Source organism: Eubalaena glacialis, chromosome 4 (genome assembly GCF_028564815.1).
Source record: "Eubalaena glacialis isolate mEubGla1 chromosome 4, mEubGla1.1.hap2.+ XY, whole genome shotgun sequence".
Classification (NCBI taxonomy): Eukaryota; Metazoa; Chordata; class Mammalia; order Artiodactyla; family Balaenidae; genus Eubalaena; species Eubalaena glacialis.
The window spans coordinates 106443865-106465758 of NC_083719.1; the positions used below are offsets into that span (position 1 = coordinate 106443865).

General features: G+C 40.5%; 1 protein-coding gene across 1 annotated transcript in view; it reads left to right on the forward strand.

Moving 5' to 3' along the window:
- The window catches only part of CCDC192 (coiled-coil domain containing 192), a 281402-nt gene that overhangs the window by 79346 nt on the left and 180162 nt on the right, over nucleotides 1-21894 (forward strand). Inside the window, exons 3-4 of the mRNA XM_061188964.1 lie at nucleotides 2155-2342; nucleotides 5186-5293. Coding sequence (XP_061044947.1) covers nucleotides 2155-2342; nucleotides 5186-5293 — 296 coding nt within the window. The remainder of the gene's footprint in view (nucleotides 1-2154; nucleotides 2343-5185; nucleotides 5294-21894) is intronic.

The following is a 21894-nucleotide window of genomic DNA, read 5'->3' on the forward strand; positions in this document are numbered from 1 at the left end:
TTGTTAAAGAAACATCCTCTTAACACCAAAATATAGAGAATGATCATAATCTCAGAATAAAGGACAGTCATCTAAATGGAATAAATTTGGCTTCATGAAAAATTCACAATGTCCTTTTCAAAAGTTAGCTTTTATCATTTTCTTGCTGACTGGTGAAAATGTTATCACAAACCAACACTGATCTATGGGCTGGCATTTGGGAACCACTAATAGCATTAAACCCGTTTGGCCTGAGATATCTTTGTTGCCCCCTCCATTATCCACCCTCCACCCTTCCCTCACTCTGCTCTTTTCCAAGGAGCTGCTCTCTCTGTACTTCTTGTTGAAGCTCTCTTGCCCTCTGATTTCTCGTTGGGTTCAGCCCAAGGAAGATATAGACAGAAGTACAGCGGGTGAAAGGAGAGGAGGGTCAGGCTATTTATTCCACTGGTTCATCAACCACTACTGCCTGGGCACAGGTTGGCAGCGGCTGTATTTCTCTGCCCAAGGTCTCGGTTTATAGGATGGCCCTCTCCCAAGCTCTCTTTCTAGATCTTGTGATAATGCTCTCCCATTACCTCTCCCCCTACCTCTTCAGGTCAAGGTAAGGCAAAAAGTATCTTTACACGCAGGGTGTGTCTCACCATCCTTTGTTGACTTCCATAACGGTACCCATGCTCTTCCCTTCATCAAACTGCCCTCAATCACTCCTTTGGAATGACCATCTGTTTCCTTCTGGAACCTGACCAGTGTATTCTTCATTTAAAGATGAAAAAACTGAGGCCCCAAGAAGTGAAGCCCCAAAGTCACATAGCCCAAGACACACAGTCAGTGAGACTCAGGTCAGGTAAGGAACGTGTCCTTCCTGATTCCAAGCAGAGTTCCCCTTAGTCACTGCTCATCCATCATCCTCCCTTGACCATCCCTTTCGGGGTCATATTGATGGGCACTTTCTACTTAGAAACCCTTTCCACTGGGCTTTGACAATAGTTGTAGTTTGTTCAAGTTTTGCATTTAAATATCTCATTTAGTGATTAATGACACAACCCCAAACACAGAGGAATACTCTTTTCACTTGAATGGACTGGAATTAGGAGAACTGAGTTGTTAAATTGTTGCCTAAATAGAAATTGGCAATTTAACCTAAGAAACTATTGCAAATGCTAAGCACAGAAGGATATGAGAGTGAAGAACTTTCCACTGTAAAATGAATTCTGGTCACCAGAGACTGAGGGAGGAATGGAAAAAATCTGCCCGGAGGTAAGGGGCTGAGGTGGGGGGCTAGCGTGGGCAATGTGAGCAGGTCGTAGAGGGGTAGGGAGTTTAGGGCCTTCGGCGCTTGTCAAGCCCTGGGAAAGAGGAATGGACCACGGTAATAAATAGAGGAGACATCAAGCAGGAAGTTTGTTGCAAAATGTGTTGAAAGCGTGTTTTAACTGGCAGGAAGTTACCGCACTACTGGGCAGGGGCTGCTGCTGGAACCCTGCATGATAGATGCTCCAGATTGCTAGAAACATTTATAAATTTATTTATTTATTTTTAGCTGTGTTGGGTCTTCGTCTCTGCGCGAGGGCCCTCTCCAGCTGCGGCAAGTGGGGGCCACTCTTCATTGCTGTGCGCGGGCCTCTCACTATCGCGGCCTCTCCCGCTGCGGAGCACAGGCTCCAGACGCGCAGGCTCAGCAGCCGTGGCTCACGGGCCCAGTCGCTCCGCGGCACGCGGGATCCTCCCAGACCAGGGCTCGAACCCGTGTCCCCCGCATTGGCAGGCAGACTCCCAACCACTGCGCCACCAGGGAAGCCCTAGAAACATTTAATTGTCTTAAACTGACGCACATCAAATTGCTCTTGTGTAAAGGCGGAATTTGCCATAACCACATCATTATTTAGCAATCTTGCTTTTAAAGAAATGCACCCACATATTTAACATATTAACTTTGTTCTAATTGCATACTTGACTGAATTTCCCACTGCTGTGGTTTGATCGTTTGCTGTTACAAAAGGGCCTCTATGGGAACTTTCTTTTACTAGGGTTTAAAAATAAGTTAGAAAGTTTTAATATCAAATGATTCTCCTTAAAGGAATTAGGAGACTAGAATTATTCAAAATAATATTAATTGAGCACTTCATCTGTCCAAGCATTTACCTGATTTACGTCATTTAATCCTCACATCAGCCCTGCCGTCATCACCCAACCCCACGGCCATCTCCTTGCCCTCTGCTTCGCTGTCTGGCCACTGGCCTTGGCAAGCGGACTTTCTCTGGGGCTCTGATCCTTGTCAGTGTTCTAAGCCAGATGCCGGGCAAGTATTGCTCAAAGGAGTCACTGTTACAGCCTCTCAGCGTGAAGGACCGCTCTATCTGGTGCAGTCCCCGTCTCTGACTGCTGAGCCTTCAATCAATCAACAACTCTTTATTGAGCTCCTACTAAACACTCAGTGCAGTGCCCCGTCTAGCCTCTGCATTCGACCGCCTTTCTAAGTGCCGCACGTGGATTCAGAGGGGGTTGGATGATTTGGATGAATCAGAGACCTTGAACCAGTCCTGAAGGGCGGAAGGGATTTGTCTGGCTGAGGAAGAGCAAGGTCATTGTAAGACAAAGAAATAATGACTTAAAAGTAAGGAAGGGGACAATGAAAAGGTACTGAGATGGGTTAGAGATATAAGAAAAATTAAATTAGAACGAAGAGTAGATTTTCCTCCAGATTCTCAAATGAGGAAACATTGCAGCTAAAAGAAAATCTACTCTTACAATTTTCCATAAGGTTTGTCAATTAGTAGACTGTCAACTTTAACACACATGCATAGTAATCTAGTGTCTTTACTGTAACCAAAAAGTTTATAGAATTATTAATATTCTGTAATATTCTTTTACTTTGATCATCTTGGTTATCTTAGATACATGCACTTAGATTACTGATGGATATTTAGGTAGAAAATTTTAGTACAAAGAGTAGAAGTTAAAAACTGGAATACCCACTGAAGTGCTGGAATTTACCCTTTGGAAATCCACAGACACAGGTTCAATCCCCAAACACCTATATATATCATATGTTTTCAGTTTTGATTAGTATAATTCACTCATCCATTACTTTAACCACCAAGACAGTTTCATGTTCATAAGAAACATAAATCATTTTATGTACTGTGTGTCCACATGTGCCTGAGGGAAAATGAACTTCATGGTGTAAATCCTAACTTTCTGCTCTCGTACCACTGCATCCTGCAAAACTGGGGCAAGGACTGACCACACCTAACTGTTTAGAGTCCCTGAAAACACACACCTACCTCCAAAACTTCCAACACCAGGTATTTACTTATTTGCGAGATTATTCTTGATTTAATCTGTAGTCCTTTGGTTAATGGAGGTTGTCTCCTATTAAAAAGTGCTTGACTTTGTTTAGGCCATTTTTACTCCAGTGTAGATACATTCATGGCTCTTTCCCTTAAAGGAGAGGGGGACAGAAAGGCAAGTCAGGGAGTGGGGAGTGACAGCTGGGGTAAAGGTGGAGACAGGCTTTGCACTCCTCACAGTTTGCTCAGGACTTGTTCTATAACACATGATGATTTCTTAAATCTACCTGTACAAAAAGTCCTATGGTATTTAATAACAGTCTCCAGTCAAGCCTGTTTCATTTGGCTTTGACTTGCAATGCTTTTGTCTCACTGGAAATGGTTGTCCTTCTTGGCAGGGAAAATTAGGGATGTTTGGAGAAAAAGACCTAGAGAAATAGATTAGATGATCCTGTTGGGTCTACTTTTAAAAACTTCCTCGAGGTCAAACACTGGACAAGAAGATTCCCCCTGGAAATAGCAATCTAGATCAGGGATCCTTAATCTTTTTGGAAAAGTTTGGACTTTTGACAATTTCTCCTTTATGCATAAAATGTTTTGTAGCATAAACTACCTGTAAGTATAAATACACAAGAATATTGTTCTGAGGCTTTTGTTTTGAGATATTTTGGACTGACTCTTGAAATTATTAGAATCATGTATGGGAGGCTGAGGGTCATTTGTTCATCCCCAATATCACTGTTCTAACCCAAGATGTTCACCCCCCAAAGGCTGACCTCGGGGAGATTATGCAGCCATGTGTGACTTAGGAGCCATGCTGTTTTTGAACAGAGTAACATTTATTTATATCAGAGGTCCATGCCAGGGTCCTAAGGTTCAAAGGATGGCATGAACAATTATAGGAACTGAATAAATGCTTTGTTTTTATGGCTGGTTCCATTTACCACCAGATGGCTCTATTGTATCATCAGGAAATGCACATATGTATAAAATTGGTGGGCTCCTAAACCGAAGGGGAAATAAAGCAGCAGGGTTTTTTTTTTTTTTTTTTTTAATATGTAGGAACACAGTTCTTTTTTTCCTGTGGGGTTAATTGGAAGCAGCTGCAGCAGCCTGAACTTTCACAAGAAGACAGGACACATCCAAGGAAGTTATAGGAACTTCATAATCCTAGCACATATGAGGTTTTCCTTTGAAGTTTTCATATTGCTGTGTCTTTATTAATTAATTGTCTCAATGGCCAAAGAGTAGTCAGGAAGTGCTCTAGTCTCAGTAGTGCTGGTAACTGATATTCTCATACCAACTTTGCACATTTTCCTGCTTGTACATGAGAAAGAGCAACTTAATTTTGAGAGGGGAAGTCTACACATCTGCTGATTTGAGTCATATCAGCCACGTTCTGGGGAAGAATGAGCTGATTCTAAACCATGTAGTATCTGTGCTTTAATTAAACTTGTGATAAGAAGGTGACAATCAAAGGAAACAAGAGCTTCTCTGAATTCAAATGACTATGACCCCCAAGATAGGTGAATGTTAAAAATGTAGGCATTCTAGATGACATCTCTTATTGGGAATGTGAAATTTTGGTTCTAACCTCTTGAAGAAAAGCTCTGTTTGTATCAGGAATAAAAGTTGCAGACTAACCAAATTTCAACATGGATATTTTATTCTACCTTTCTAAAGCTGTTCATTGCTCAGTAATAGGTATTTTTTTTTTACTCTGCCTTTAGGCTCTAAACTGTTAAATAGCACTATTGTTTTTGTAACATTTCATTGTTTTATTGCTATGTTGAAGAAGAAAAGGAGATGATTTGTGTGAGTTTATTAAGCCCGTCCTTAGTCCCCAGAGTTGTTTGAGATGCACTCAGGAAACTACCCATGTCAAAAAGTAATACTTGATTATTGTTTTAAAGAAAGAGTCCCTGGAAACCAGACAGATGGCGTTTACTTTGGCACAGCTCGAGGCCTTGGAGATTTGCCTGAAGGAAGCAGAAGAAAAGGCTAAAGTCTTATCCGAACAGGTAATACCTGTCACTGGGACTGGAAATATATGTTCCTCAGTGTGCAGTAGAGCAAGGAAAATCTAAATACGTGTTTTAACCTCTGTACCTAATGACACACACACACACACACACACACACACGCACACACACCATTTCATTCATTTTAGTTATAACAATAATTACTTTAATCTGTATGGACCTTTTCAGCCTTTAAAACTCCTCTTAGATTTATATTTGATTTTCATTCGCCACAGCCCATGAGTTAGGAAAGCCATCTTTAAGCAAGTAGATTTCTGAATAAGTGAAACATATTTGCATTATAAACAGATAAGCCCCAAAGTAAGATAAAACCTATAGGAACCACACAGGAGCAACTTTCTCCAATTATGTGAAGAAAGAGAGTTTTTCAAATCCTGGCATCCCTCTTGGGCTGTGACACTCACAGAAGCAAAGCAAGTCATAGGTGGAGCGTAGCCTCTACGGGCCGTCCGGTTGCCTTATAGGTCATCTGCCTACACACCAGGTCTCCGATTGCAGAGACACGGAGTATGGCTATCAGTAGAGCTTAGACCATTTCCCAACACAATTACACTTTGCAAACAGTATGGTGTACGTGGTACAAATCCTACTGTTACCGTTGCCCTTGCCCCTGGGCAGGGGGGCTTGGCAGAGAGCAAAGCTGCCAGGACTGTGGGTCCTCCCACAGCACAGGGCACCAGTGCTCACAGTTGGTGGCAGTCAGTGGAGGAAAAGGACACAGACCCTGAGATGCTATAAACATTGATTGATTTGTCATGGATTGAGACATTTTGCAAATAAGTTTTTAGAAACTTTTGAAAAACAATTTTGAGTTTTTAATAAGAAAGGTCTGTATAGCAAAAGTTGAGTGCATCAGAATTTTATAAGAATTTTTGCAGAGATGAGGGGGAAAATGTGCTTGTGTTATGAGAAAAAGAAGTACATTTAACATGTATTGTAGGGATACATGCACAAATGGCCTCCATTTTTTTTTTTCAGCTTACCAAAAAAGTACATCTCTTACTTTGGGATGTGTTTATTGCTGACTACCTAAATGTGATAGACGCAAGGGGTCACGGGGGCCTTCCGTCAATTAACAAAAGCGTGGTGCCCTAGGCCCAGACCCACTGGGGAAAGATTCCATCTCACCCATGTGCCATAACGCTGGCTTGCCAACTCGTCTTTTCTTTAAAACAACAGAAAAAGCAAGCTTCAAACTGTGGCAAAATTTGAATTACAAAGAATATAATGATAAAGATGAGGTACCATTTCAAAGCATGAAAACTAAGGATTTCAGAGCATGCAAACTTGGAAGAAATTTTGAATGGCTAACTAAAAGAGGGCACCCTTGCTGGTATTAGGTTACACTAAGAAGATGTATGCTTATTTTGTAATTGAACGTCTTTTAATGATTTTAATGATTTAAATCAGTAAAATTCAGTTCACTCATAAAAGTCCTCATCCCTTTTGTTCTTCATAAAATGTTTTTATCCAACGCAAATAGCCCCTAATATTTAAGATTCTTAACTGGATGATCCCTTTATGTAACATCAAACAATTAGATACTTCTTTTCAGTGTTTAGCAGATTAATTACATAAAATGGAAACTGGATTTCACTCAACTTCTTTGTAACTACCATGAGTAAGATGTTAGTTAGCTGTTTGAGGGAAGAAAGATAGATAAGCAAAGCTTTTCTACCCAAGTAGCTCACAACCAAAAGAATCACTGTAAGGCCTGGAGAGTGAAAATAGTAGGTGTTTGTATGGTTCCCAGATAGACTGCAGCACAGTATTAAGTTGCAGGATCTGTGTATGTTATTTTCCTGAAGTATTGCCCCTGGAGTGGCCAAATTTGCATATAACCAAGGCAATTTAATTGGAAGTTGGCAATGGTGTGAGGAAAAGGAGAATATTATGTGTGAAGAAAAGCACATTACAGGAATTTTCAATGTTACATTTTTAATTAAGCTGAATATTTTATTCGATTTGGCTGTCTCCACTGTTACTGTTCAAATAGGTTAATCAAATATAGACACTGTTCTCAGAGGATTTAATCCTGAAATTTTTGCTTTCTCCAGTGTTTCAGTTTAGTCTTATTCTTGAAGAGATAAAAACTGTAACGACACTCCCCTCCCCCCTATTTTTAAATTCAGTAGATGTTTTAAAAATGTGATGGCAGAAGGATAGGGAAAGGTAAGGAGAGCAAATAGCCTTTCTTAAAGCTAAGAAAGGAGAATATTTCTGAATGGGACACGTGTCTCAAACAATCAAACATTTGTCCACTGGGTGCCACTGTCTTCCTTACCAGACTAGGCCACTTTGTGGTTGCAAAAAGACAAACTGTCTTTAGTGGTCCAGACAATGATGAGTGTGTGTGTGTGTGTGTGTGTGTGTGTGTGTGTGTGTGTGTGTGAAGGAGTATTTTTTCCTGTTTACGTGTATACATGTTAAGACTTTTTTTTTTTTAACTTCTTTATTGGAGTATAATTGCTTTACGATGGTATGTTAATTTCTGCTTTATAACAAAGTGAATCAGCTATACATATACACATATCCCCATATCTCTTCCCTCTTGCATCTCCCTCCCTCCCACCTTCCCTATCCCACCCCTCTAGGTGGTCACAAAGCACCAAGCTGATCTCCCTGTGCTATGTGGCTGCTTCCCACTAGCTATCTATTTTACACTTGGTAGTGTATATATGTCCATGCCACTCTCTCACTTTGTCCCAGCTTACCCTTCCCCTTCCCCGTGTCCTCAAGTCCATTCTCCAGTAGGTCTGAGTCTTTATTCCCGTCCTGCCCCTAGGTTCTTCATGACCATTTTTTTTTTTTTTTTAGATTCCATATATATATGTGTTAGCATACGGTATTTGTTTTTCTCTTTCTGACTTACTTCACTCTGTATGACAGACTCTAGGTCCATCCACCTCACTACAAATAACTTAATTTTGTTTCTTTTTATGGCTGAGTTAAGGCTTCTTTTAAATACCATTAATTTAGGATTTGTCACAAAGACAGTGGGAATGCTAGCTGGCTTTCACTGGTAATCCAAATCATTTTGTCAGATGGGCTGGCCTGGTGGGCTAGAAACAAGAGGAAAGAGGAGAGGAAATGTCGAGGACAAAGATTTGTGCTGGAACTAAGGAATGGAAGCTCATGGTATTGTCAACCAGTGGGTCCTGCCTTTGCGAAACGGCTAAATTTTGACATTAGCTGAATTCTTACCTCCTGGCTCTGCCTCTTAGTGATGCACATAGAACTAACCCAGATAGATGCCTCGGGGTTCATCTACACTAAACGCCTGTTGGTCGTGGGCCTCAGGTTACTTAAATTGAACGTTTCTAGGTCCCTTCCAGCAAGGTCTCTGTTGGCTTACTATGCAAAAGAAGGAACTTAGTGAGGAAATAAGGAGAGTGTGGCGCTTCCTCTGTGAGGTCACAGACTTCTTTGTTGGATTCCCTTAGCTAACAATTATTCTTTATTTCTCTGCAGTCATGCCACTAGTGTCAAAATAAAAGAAATATGACATCAGGATAATTTGCAATTAGTACTTTTAATCTGGGCTGTTCACAGCTCTAAGAGGTAAGTTTGCAGCAAGTCGGCTGGCCAGAGGGAGAAAGGGACATAAGAATCCATCTCTTTTCCTGGGTAATAATTGTAGATAATTCAAAACATTGCCGGGGCTTCCCTGGTGGCACAGTGGTTGGGAATCTGCCTGCCAATGCAGGGGACAAGGGTTCGAGCCCTGGTCTGGGAAGATCCCACATGCCGCGGAGCAACTAGGCCCGTGAGCCACAATTACCGAGCCTGCGCGTCTGGAGCCTGTGCTCTGCAACAAGAGAGGCCGCGATAGTGAGAGGCCCGCGCACCGCGATGAAGAGTGGCCCCCGCTTGCCGCAACTAGAGAAAGCCCTCGCACAGAAACAAAGACCCAACACAGCCATAAATAAATAAATAAATAAATAAAATTAAAAAAAAAAAAATTGCCAAGTTTTGCTAAAGAGAATACTTGATTATATTTCCTGCGGGTTAAGACCCGTGGGGGAAATGCCTGGAAATTAGGTAGTAGAGAAAGGACTAGACAAGGAGGCACAGGAAAGAAGGAAAAGAGTCAAGAGGAGAAAAAAGAAGAGTGAAAAGGTTTCAGGGGAAACTCATAACAAGGCAGTTTTTGCCTGTGTGCTGGCTTCTATCCCCAATGCACATGGGAGGGACAAAGAAAGGGGCTCCGGGGGTTGCAGTTGATGACCGTACGCGAGCAAAGAGATTGCACAGCTTTTGTGCTAAGAGAGTGTCAGGAGAAGCCACAGTGTCACAGTGGAGCACAGATCCAGAGAGCCACCAGCGCAGAGGGACGCGGGAGGCCAGTTCCTGAGACGTTTCCTCTGGGAGCAGTGTCGGCCCAGTGTGTCTCAGTCATCACCAGCCTCTGGTTCCCGGCTCCCAGCAGCAGACCCAGGAGAGCTCCGCCTTTGTTTCTGCTCCAGGACTTGCTAGCTTTATGACCTTGGGCAGTTCCCTTAGTCTCTCTGAGTCACAGCGGTCTTATGCAGAAGAGGGTGAACACGTTGGTTTCATAGGGCTGTAGTGAGGATTGAACGAGAGGAGTGTGCCTGGTTCTTAGTAGGTTCTCGATGAATGTTCATTTATCTCTACCGCTGCTAGTGGTCATAACAGAACTGTATTTTCTGAGTCATATGTCATGGGCTTGTGTGTGTGTATGTAAGTTTCCTTTTCTACTGATGTCTCTCAAAGTGTTTGAAAGACACCCAGATCGCAATACAGTGGCTCTTCTCCAGTGCTCACAATCTCAGAGTCATTCAACCAGGAAAGGTCCCCTTCCCACCCCAGTTCCCCTGTCCTAGCTGGCTTTTTTTACCACCCAGCTTTTTCTTCTCTTCTTTCTCAGCTCCTCATTTGGTAAAGGGACTTTAGTACTTTAACCTTCTTTCCACTTCATCTCTTAAGTCTTCTATCTGTTTCTGCCCATTCTCTGATTTTGCCAAGATTGGGAGCTGAATTGCCCATTCAGCTCTGGTATCTGGTCTTTTCAGAGTTTGGGGAGGGGGGAACTGGGGAGTGAGGGGAATCTGTGGTCATTTTCTCACCAAGGAGGTGAATCCAGTAACAATTATGTAGTCAGAATTAGCTTCAGGCGTCTTTCGGATACCATACCTAGCAAAACATTAGTTATATATTAAGTGTGGCATATACGCTAGCTGCGAAAGAGATGTCATTATTTGAAGCAAGAGCTAGGAGGTGGGAAGCTTGGTGGGGAACTTGATCTTTTTTTCTACCAACTGTTTTTCACAGGTAGGAATAAGACATAGACAAGACACAGCAAGGGGCCCTTGATGGTCTTTGGAGCATAAAAATAATTTTGCCCTTTTTGTTTTCATAAAGAGAGATTTATTGGTGACAAAGTGCAGAGAAATTTCAATGGAGAAGAACATGCTAGTTTTATTTCTCAACTTTTGAAAAAAGCACATGGAAGTCTTTTTCTTACTTCTTAGTAATAGCTCATATACCAGTTAGGCATAGTTTCCCCCTTACCTGATGAGAGAGACACTTCCAAAAGCCCCAAATAAAACTAGTAACAGCAGCTTCCTGTATCCTCACTCTTTACTGAACTGGACCAATTATGTTATATTCAAAGACGATTCCTTTCCCTTTCTTTTTTCCCCTGGGATCTCCCTGTCTAAGGTTCTCTTCCATCTTAAAGAATAGCAGAAGCAATAATGGAGACAAAGCATGAAAGGGGGTGTAGTGGGGTGGTGGCTAAGTTCACATCCCACAGGGATTCAGGCCTGGTACCAGCCCCCTGCAGTGTATTGCCAATGGCAGGCAGAGTAGAGAAACTGACATTCATTAAGCACCTATAGTGTTCCAGGTACTGTGCTTCGATTGACAGACATTTCATTTGATCCACACAAGAACCCTATTAGGGGCACTATTATTATAATCCCCATGAGGAAAATGAGAGTCAAAAACGTTAAGCCATTTTCCCAAGGTCATACAGTTAATAAACAGTGAGGCTGATATTAGAACATAAATGTTTTTAAAATTCAAAGACCCTGTTCTTAAGAACGTGTGGGCATAGGTCAAAGCCATTTAAAGAAGTTTCCTACTCAAGCAGCACTGAACAAAAAGAACTCACCCTGCTTCCCAAACTGGAACCTAGAGGCTTGTTAGACAGATTGCTGGGTCCCACCCCGAGTGTATGATTCAGTCCATCTGGGGTGGAGGTCAAGAATGTGCATTTCTAACAAGTTCCCACTCTACACTGAAGTGAATTTCCAGCCCTAACCCAAACCAAATGGTGAAGAGGAACCATCACTCTTGCTTTGTGCCCCCCAGCTCCACAGTAACTAAGTGAATCAGTGAGGATTAATCTTGGGTACATAAAACAAACAACCCAAATAAGAGTGGCCTAAACAAGTAATCGAGTAAGTCTGGACACAGGGAGCCCAGAATAGGCTCAGGAGCTCCGCAGCTCTGAGAGGCCTGGGCTTGGTCTCCACGCATTCACAAACATAGCTTCCATCCTCAGGGTCCAAGAGGCACCTGCAGCTGCGGCCATTCATGAAGTCAAGTAGCATGAAGATGAAAAAGGCAAGTGCAAAATAGGGATGGACAACTGCCAGCTGAGCAGCCTCTTTGAAGAGTTTTTCTCCAAAACTCACCTAATGAATTCTTACAAATGCCTGACCATGGTTAATATCATGGGGGCTAGGAAATATGGATTTTTAACTGGGCATATTGTCATCCCAAGAGTATAAGGGTTTTTGTTTTTTTTTTACTAAGAAGGGGAGAATGGATATTAGGTTAGCAAATATCTGCTTTGGCTCATCCAACCCCTTCACCATACTGTTGCATGTAGTGCTTTGTCTGGTAACGTCAAGGTTCTTTTGCATGTAAATATCCAGTTTTCCTAGCACCATTTGTTGAAGAGACGATTTTTCCCCATTGAATGGTCTTGAAAGCCTTGTCAAAAATCAATTATTCATAGATGCATGGCTCTATGGACTCTCAATTCAATTCCAATGCTCTATAATGGAATGGCTTTCAGAAGTTATTTCTGGTTGTAAATCGCAGGTGAATTTTTGAGCTGGAATTTAGAGTCAGTCTTCTGGGTCCTTTACCAATACTTTCTCTCAGTGTGAGAACTATCATGAACCCCTCTGACATATGCAATAGTTTCTGGCAATTGAACGAAGCTTCTAACTGATCTTTTACCTTTAAGACTGAGAAAAATAAGCAGAAAACCAGAAAGACAAAAGACTAGTATGTTTGACTCTAATAACCAAAATTTATTCATCATTTTGTACCTAAGGCTCTAAAATAAACTCCCATTATTTGTGTCTTAGTGTTCAATCTGCGTTTTCTTTAAGTTTAGGAATAGAAAGAATATAGATGTCCAGCAAATTTTTAGATGCTGAATATGTGTGTGAGTAGCTAAAAGTGATTTGATACGTATTGAGATTGCCACCAAAAATGTTATGGTTCTTTTTCCATTGTTTAAATGCAACAGTGGATCCCTTGATGTCAAGTTTATTTGAAACAAGTAATGTGCCCTTGGTAGGAGTATTCATTTCTGCAAACGCTCAGAAATTATGCTTGATATGCCAATCTGAAATCATGAGTTTTTGTGAATGAGTTTTTGTTTTCCAATCTGTTTGGAAGTCTACTTTAATGCCACAAAATCACAAGCAGCTTGTTTGACTTGGAATGCATTTCCTAATCACCATGAAACCAAGCAATTGAGAATTTTGTTAAACAATTTGGTTCTAGTTTATTTTATTGTGGAAGAGTTCCCTCTTAACACACACACACACACACACACACTCACACACCCTCCTATCTAAGCAGTTGTCAATTTTAACCCTCTTACTGGATTGTTGCACACCAACTGGGAACCTCAGAGAATGTAAGGAAAGAATACAAGCTGGTGAAGAGATGTGTTGTTTTGAGTAGAGTCGAGCACAATGACAAATGGGCTTCTGTTGTCATTGTTGTTACAGGCGGGATACGTGGACTTCTGGCCTGTTACATAACTAAAGACTTCCTTTTGCTTGTAAATGTCAAGATCAAACAGAGGTCAGTTTTAAATAGCGGACCCAGTGCTAATAAATGTGACTTTCTTGGCTAAGAAAAGGCAAATGCCTTGCCCCTTATAAGTCTTGGCTCTGCTGATAAGAGCCAGTATCTTTTTGCATGGGCATAACCTGCATTTTCTTCATAAAATTTTCTCAGAGATGGCAAACCAACTTTCACTTTGCTTAACCTCTACAAGGAAATTAGTAAATTAGATGTACGCTTTTGTTGAATTATTCATTTATTCATTCAATAAAATATTTATTGAGCCCTTACTGTGAGCCAAGTGTTCTGCAAGGTACTCCTACGTATGTTAGCTCGTGTATTTTTCCCACTGGTCCTGGAAATTTGCATTCCCATTTTGCAAATGATGAAAGCTCTTTTGTGGGATTGCAGCCTGCTTGTCTGCTCTTTCTACACATTCTCCCTGAGTGACTTGCCTTTAGAGCACAATCCACCGAGAAGAACCAAGTTTTCATCATTAGTCCTGATCTTCCTCCTGACCCCAGACCTGGATATCCAACTGCCTACTGAATAGGCCCACCAAGGTTCTCAGAGGCAACTCAAACTCTACCTGTCCATTAGCTTCCTGCCCCAAATCTGTTCCTGCTCTCAAATCCTCTAGGCCAGGGAGAGGTGCCACCTGCACCCCCTGTGGCTTATATCAGAAATCTGTGCTGCTTTGATTCTTTCTTCTTCCTCACCCCACACATCCAATTCCTAAGTACTATGAATGATTTCTCTCAAACGGTTCTTCAGTCCATCTTCTTTTCTCTCTCTCTACCACCATTACCCTTGTCCAGGCCACCAACTGCAGAAACTTCTCCCTACTTTACTTTCATTATGGTCCTTGTTCGATGACTCATCAACACTATAGCCAGAGTGAAGATTCTACAACGCAGACCTCCTATTTCTCCTCCCTTAAATCCTAAATTAGCCCCCTAAATTAGCCCCCTGTCAGGATCAAATATATACTTCTTAACAGATTTTATAATCCTCTGTGGTCTAATCCCCTACTTATTTCTCCAGTTTTATCTTATACCACTCCCAGCATATTACTATGACACCACTTTCAATTTCTTGAAAGGAATGTATTCTCTCTTACTTTCTTATCTATAAAAAAACCAAAAGGCCTTGTTCCTTACAGTCAAGTTTTAATTAATGCATCCCTTTCCCTCTACTTCTGCAGAGAATTGCTCTGCTCTGTTTCCACCACCTCCTCTCATCCCCTTTTCCATTAACCAACAAAACCCAACAAACTTCTCCCTTCAGATCTTCAATTAGATGCACTTACTCCAAAATGCTTTTCTTCCTCTTTCAAGTTTGAGTTAGATGTCCTTACTAGGTGCTTTCATAATCCTTCTCCCATTTTACCACCTTCCCCACCCCACCCCCACTAACTGGAATGGCCTATATCTCCCATTACACCATATGCTCCATGGAATAGTACAGACAGTGATTTCCCTGAGGTCTCAAATCAAGTTAGGATTCATCCAGTCATCTCTCTGATGTCAAAGCTATGCTCTTTCCATTATAACAACTGGAGTTGATCCTATAGGCAATGGGGAGCCATTAAAGGGTTTGAAATGTATTCAGATTTGCCCTCAGACAGAAAACTCTGTGTCTACTGAGAACAGATTTATTAGGAGACCAGAGTCAGGCATATCACATGTCAGTGCTTGCACAAATCCAGTTTAGAAATGATAAGTGCCTATTAGTAGTGAAGAGAAGAAAGAGACAAGAATATTTACAAGATGGTTTGGTAATTAATTAAATGGAAAAGTAGTATTCAAGACTGATCCCAACCATCGCATCAAAAAGAATAAAATATCTAGGAATAAACCTACCTAAGGAGGCAAAAGACCTGTACTCTGAAAACTATAATGAAGAAAATCAAGACAACATAAACAGATGGAAAGATATACCGTGTTCATGGATTAGAAGAATCAATATTGTTAAAATGACCATATTATCCAAGGCAATCTACAGATTCAATGCAATCCCTATCAAATTACCAATGGCATTTTTCACACAACTAGGACAAAAAATTTTAAATTTGTATGGAAACACAGAAAGTCCCAAATAGGCAAAACAATCTTGAGAAAGAAGAACAGAGCTGGAGGAATCATGCTCCCTCACTTCAGACTGTACTAGAAAGCTACAGCAATCAAAACAGTATGGTTTGAAAGCCCAGAAATAAACCCATGCACTTATGGTCAGTTAACCTATGACAAAGGAGGCAAGAATATACAACGGAGAAAAGACAGTCTCTTCAATTAGTGGTGCTGGGAAAACTGGACAGCTACATGTGTAAAAGAACAAAATTAAAACATTCTCTAAAACCATATACAAAATTAAACTCAAAGTGGATTAAAGACCTAAATGTAAGACCAGATTAATTTCTAAAATATACAAACAGCTCATACAGTTCAATATCAAAAAAAAACAACCCAATCAAAAAAAGGACAGAAGACCTAAATAGACATTCCTCCAAAGAAGACATACATATGGGCAACAGGCACGTTAAGAGATGCTCAACACTGCTAATTATTAGAGAAATGAAAATTCTGATCTCACACAGATCAGAACAGCCATCATCAGAAAGTCTATAAATAATAAATGCTGGAGAGAACGTGGAGAAAAGGGAACCCTCCTACACTGTTGGTGGGAATGTAAATCGGTGCAACCATTATGGAGAATAGAATGGAGGTTCCTTAAAAAACTAAAGATAGAGTTGCCATATGATCCAGCAATTTCACTCCAGGGCATATATCCAGAAAAGACGAAAACTCTAGTTCAAAAAGATACATGCACCCCCATGTCCAGAGCAGCACTATTTCCAATAGCCAAGACATGGAAGCAACTTAAATGTCCATTGACAGATGAATGAGTAAAGAAATAAAGAAGATGTGATATATACACCCACACACATATATGATACATATGATATATAAGATGTGATATATATATATATGAATATTACTCAGCCATAAAATTGAATGAAATAATGCCATTTGCAGCAACACAGATGCACCTAGACATTATCAAACTAAGTGAAGTAAGTCAGATAGAGAAAGACAAATATCATATGATATCACTTATACGTGGAATCTTAAAAAAATGATGCAAATTAACTTATTTATGAAACAGAAATAGACTCAGACATTGCACACAAACTTATGGTTAACAAAGGGGAAAGGGGGGGAGGGATAAATATATATATATACTTCAATTTTAAAAAAAAGACTGATCCCAAGTTTCAGGTGACCGGATGATCTGTGGTCACCCCAATTATCTTATGTTTGAATCATTAGATGTTAAAGGTGACATTTCTTCAATGCAATCCCTATCAAACTACCACTGGCATTTTTCACAGAACTAGAACAAAAAATTTCACAATTTGTATGGAAACACAAAAGACCCCGAATAGCCAAAGCAATCTTGAGAACGAAAAATGGAGCTGGAGGAATCAGGCTCCCTGACTTCAGACTATATTACAAAGCTACAGTAATCAAGACAGTTTGGTACTGGCACAAAAACAGAAATATAGATCAATGGAACAGGATAGAAAGCCCAGAGATAAGCCCACGCACATATGGTCACCTTATCTTTGATAAAGGAGGCAAGCATATACAGTGGAGAAAAGACAGCCTCTTCAATAAGTGGTGCTGGGAAAATTGGACAGGTACATGTAAAAGTATGAAATTAGAACACTCCCTAACACCATACACAAAAATAAACTCAAAATGGATTAAAGACCTAAGTGTAAGGCCAGACACTATCAAACTCTTAGAGGAAAACATAGGCAGAACACTGTATGACATAAGTCACAGCAAGATCCTTTTTGACCCAGGTCCTAGAGAAATGGAAATAAAAACACAAATAAACAAATGGGACCTAATGAAACTTAAAAGCTTTTGCACAGCAAAGGAAACCATAAACAAGACCAAAAGACAACCCTCAGAATGGGAGAAAATATTTGCAAATGAAGCAACGGACAAAGGATTAATCTCCAAGATTTACAAGCAGCTCATGCAGCTCAATAACAAAAAAACAAACAACCCAATCCAAAAATGGGCAGAAGACCTAAATAGACATTTCTCCAAAGAAGAGATACAGATTGCCAACAGACACATGAAAGAATGCTCAACATCATTAATCATTAGAGAAATGCAAATCAAAACTACAATGAGGTATCATCTCACACCGGTCAGAATGGCCATCATCAAAAAATCTAGAAACAATAAATGCTGGAGAGGGTGTGGAGAAAAGGGAACACTCTTGCACTGTTGGTGGGAATGTAAATTGATACAGCCACTATGGAGAACAGTATGGAGGTTCCTTAAAAAACTAAAAATAGAACTACCATATGACCCAATAATCCCACTACTGGGCATATACCCTGAGAAAACCATAATTCAGAAAGAGTCATGTACCAAAATATTCATTGCAGCTCTGTTTACAATAGCCAGGACATGGAAGCAACCTAGGTGTCCATCATCGGATGAATGGATAAAGAAGATGTGGCACATATATACAATGGAATATTACTCAGCCATAAAAAGAAATGAAATTGAGTTATTTGTAGTGAGGTGGATGGACCTAGAGTCTGTCATACAGAGTGAAGTAAGTCAGAAAGAGAAAAACAAATACAGTATGCTAACACATATATATGGAATCTAAGGGGAAAAAAAAAAAAAAAGAGGTCATGAAGAACCTAGTGGCAAGATGGGAATAAAGACACAGACCTACTAGAGAATGGACTTGAGGATATGGGGAGGGGGAGGGGTGAGATGTGACAGGGTGAGAGAGTGTCATAGACATATATACACTACCAAATGTAAAATAGATAACTAGTGGGAAGCAGCCGCATAGCACAGGGAGATCAGCTCGGTGCTTTGTGACCACCTAGAGGGGTGGGATAGGGAGGGTGGGAGGGAGGGAGATGCAAGAGGGAAGAGATATGGCAACATATGTATATGTGTAACTCATTCACTTTGTTGTAAAGCAGAAGCTAGCACACCATTGTAAAGCAATTATACTTCAATAAAGATGTTTAAAAAAAAAAAAAAAAAAATGTGACATTTCCTATGGAAGGCTCCATGTAGGCTCAATGTACCCCATGTATGCCCTGGACTCTTCTCGACGCTTTGTAATTTGGATTTCTTCATTTAAGTCTTCTGAATATTTCAGTCCTTTGATACATCAGACCCTTAACCTATTTCGTAGAAATAGTTTTTCTTCTTCCCGTTTTTCAGTGCCTGGGGCTTCAAGAAGAAAATTTTAGATGACCATGTGTTTTGTATGAAGATCTCATTTATTAGCTTCAGGAACAGTTTAGTGCTTAAATTTAGAGTTGTATAAATATGCGTCTCTTGCAGTTATTGAATGGATGTATAGTGACAGGCTGTCCCTGATACCCTTTAGGGGATATCCAAGTCAAAACTATTTACGTAATAATACTAATAGTTTATTGACCTTTTCTACTATCATTCTTTCACATGTAGACAGAGAAGTTTTCTAGATGCTACATGAAAGACAACACAGAGCAGGTATGAGAATCCAGCTGTCCTCTATTAAGCGGGACACTAAGGAGATTTGAGGAGAAAGAAAGACCCGTGAAAGAAACTCAAGGATAGCAGAATGCATATACCACAAGCCAGAGAGTGGAGAGTCGGTTCTGTGAGTCCTACCAGCAGGGAAAGCCTTTGCCCTGTTCCACAAAAGTGCTCTGAAAATGTGACAGGGAAGAGCCAAATCTGACTACATGTTGGATGTGTTTATTTTACTTTAACCTTTGCTTCCCATTGCTCTTGTTCACTAAAAGGATACTGTCTCTACATAATGGCCTGCCTCGGGGAACCCTGCCCCTCTGCCTGAATATTAAACCAAAGTGCCTTTGTTCAGGGAAACATCCGGACCCTGTCCACCTGCAGATGGATACAAGAAAAGAAAATAACCCTCCCGGAGGCTGGCCATTCCAGGGGATATTTGCAAAACTTATGGCCTTTTTACTTTACCTCCTCATCTCCTCCCCCTCTCTGTGCTATAAAAGAGACTGGCACCCAAACTCCGATAAGATGGTTATTCTGAGATTTTAGTCTGCTGTCTTCTCGGTCTGCCAGCTTTCCGAATAAAGTCGTATTCCTTGCCTCAACACCTCGTCTCTGATTTACTGGCCTGTCGTGCGGCGAGCAGAGCGAGCTTAGATTCGGTAGCAAGAATGGACCAGAACTTAAAGGGACCAGCTGTACCTGAGGAATGGGTCCTAGGCCTCTGCAGTTGTTGGCTTTAATTTCTTAGAACCTGATACTATTGCTTTTTGACTTTTATAACCAAACACTATCTTTACATGCAAGTCAGCAATGAATTGCCTCACCTTTTCCTGTGTCCCATTTCTCTCTGGTATATTTATCTATTCATATGGCCCAGAGGACTTATTTGAAGATTAAAGCCATCTTGGAAATCTCTATGTCTGGATCCCTAACTTTATATTTCAACTATCGATTGACTTTTTGGTGAATATTTCTATTTTCAGTCAGAGCTTAAATGTTTCTTCATTACTCAGAGTTCCCTGCTTCCTCCCACCCCAATTTGGGGGTGTTATGGTTAAATTTGGTCCCTTCCAAATTCAAATGTTGAAGTTCTAACTCCTAGGACCTCAGAACACGACTTTATTTTTTGGAGATGTAATTAGTTAAAATGAGGACACGTTGGAATAAGATGGGCTCCTAATCCAATATGGCTGCATCCATATAAAAGTGGAAATTTAGACACAGACATACAGGGAGAAAGTCAGGTGAGGATGAAGGCAGAGACAAAGGTCATGCTTCTAGAAGCCAAGGAATGCCAAAGATTGCCAGCAAATTGCCCAAAGCCAGAGAAGAGGCATAGAATAGATTCCTCGTCACATCCCTCAGAAGGAACCAACCCTACCGACACTCGACCTTGAACTTCTAGCCTCCAGAACAGTGAGACAATAAATTTATTTTTAAGCCACTCAGTTTGTGGTACTCTTTAACAGCAGCCCTAGCAAACTAAAACAGGCAGTAATCATGCTTCTAAATTATAGGCCTTTGGAGGTCTATTTTAAGATGTGCATAAACCTAGGAATGGCTGGAAATAACTTGTTAAAGTAGAAATATTAATAAATGTAAAAGTCTGTTTTGTCTAGGATGGGGGTAGCATAAGGAATTTGTTGTTTGCTTTTAGCTGTAAAATTGAAATGAGACCAAACCAGTTTTGTGATCTAAAAGTATCTTCAGACATAGGGGTTCCTGCCCATTCCACAGGTAGGATAGGTAATTTTTCCAGTGCTTGCCTCGGTTATTTATTGCCAAGGAATTTCATAGCTTGTAGTCCAACATAGCTTGCAAAACTTTTAGCACAAAGGAAGCCTTTGTTTTTCAACGAAGTCACTACTCTTTGTAGCGTGAGCTCTACAAGGGTTGCCAAGACTCAATTTATTTTTGAGTGGTTTTTTGAGTGACATTGGAAACCTCGTCTACAGTATTAATTGCTGTGTCTGTGGGCATGGGTTGTGGAGGAGATGATCTAAGAGAACCATCAATAAGAGGAGATAAACATAACAATTCACATTACTTAATGGGGTGGTTTTAATAATTGTCCTCTGTGATGGATTAGGTGAACTGTGAGAGAAAGAGAGGATTTAAATACGTCTGTGGCTGAAACATGTGGACAGGTGGTTCCATAAGGGAGGGAAGTCTGGGGAAGGTATAGAATATAAGGAGTCCATTCTGAATACATTGATTCTTTTTTAAAATTTATTTTATTGAAGTAGAGTTGATTTACAATGTTATGTTAATTTCTGCTGTACAGCACAATGATTCAGTTATACATATATATACAGTCTTTTCCATATTCTTTTCCATTATGGTTTATCCCAGGACATTGAATATAGTTCCCTGTGCTATACAGTAGGACCCTGTTATTTATCCATTCTATAGATAATAGTTCGCATCTGCTAATCCCAAACTCCCAATCCATCCCTCCCTCACCCCCTCTCCCCCTCGGCAACCACAAGTCTGTTCTCTATGTCTGTGAGTCTGTTTCTGCCTTGTAGATAAGTTCACTTGTGTCATACTTTAGATTCCACATATAAGTGATATCATATGGTATTTGTCTTTCTCTTTCTGACTTATTCACTTAGTATGATAATCTCTAGGTCCATCCATGTTGCTGCAAATGGCATTGTTTCATTCCTTTTTTTAATGAATATATTAACTCTTAGTTGCCTAGTAAATATTCAAGTGACAATATTAAGTAGGTTGTTGGATATATGTATCCAACAAGCCAAGTGGTTGTATGTAAAAAAAAATTGGGAATCATAAACATGTGTATAACTAGTGTTTCAACCATGGCACCTAATGAGATCAGCTAGGACTTTCAGATTTTGATATTTAGAGGAGTGGAAGAGGAGGAAAATCTAGCCAAGGAAACAAAGAATCAGGAAGAAATCCAGAGACTCGCGTCCTGGAAGCAGTAAA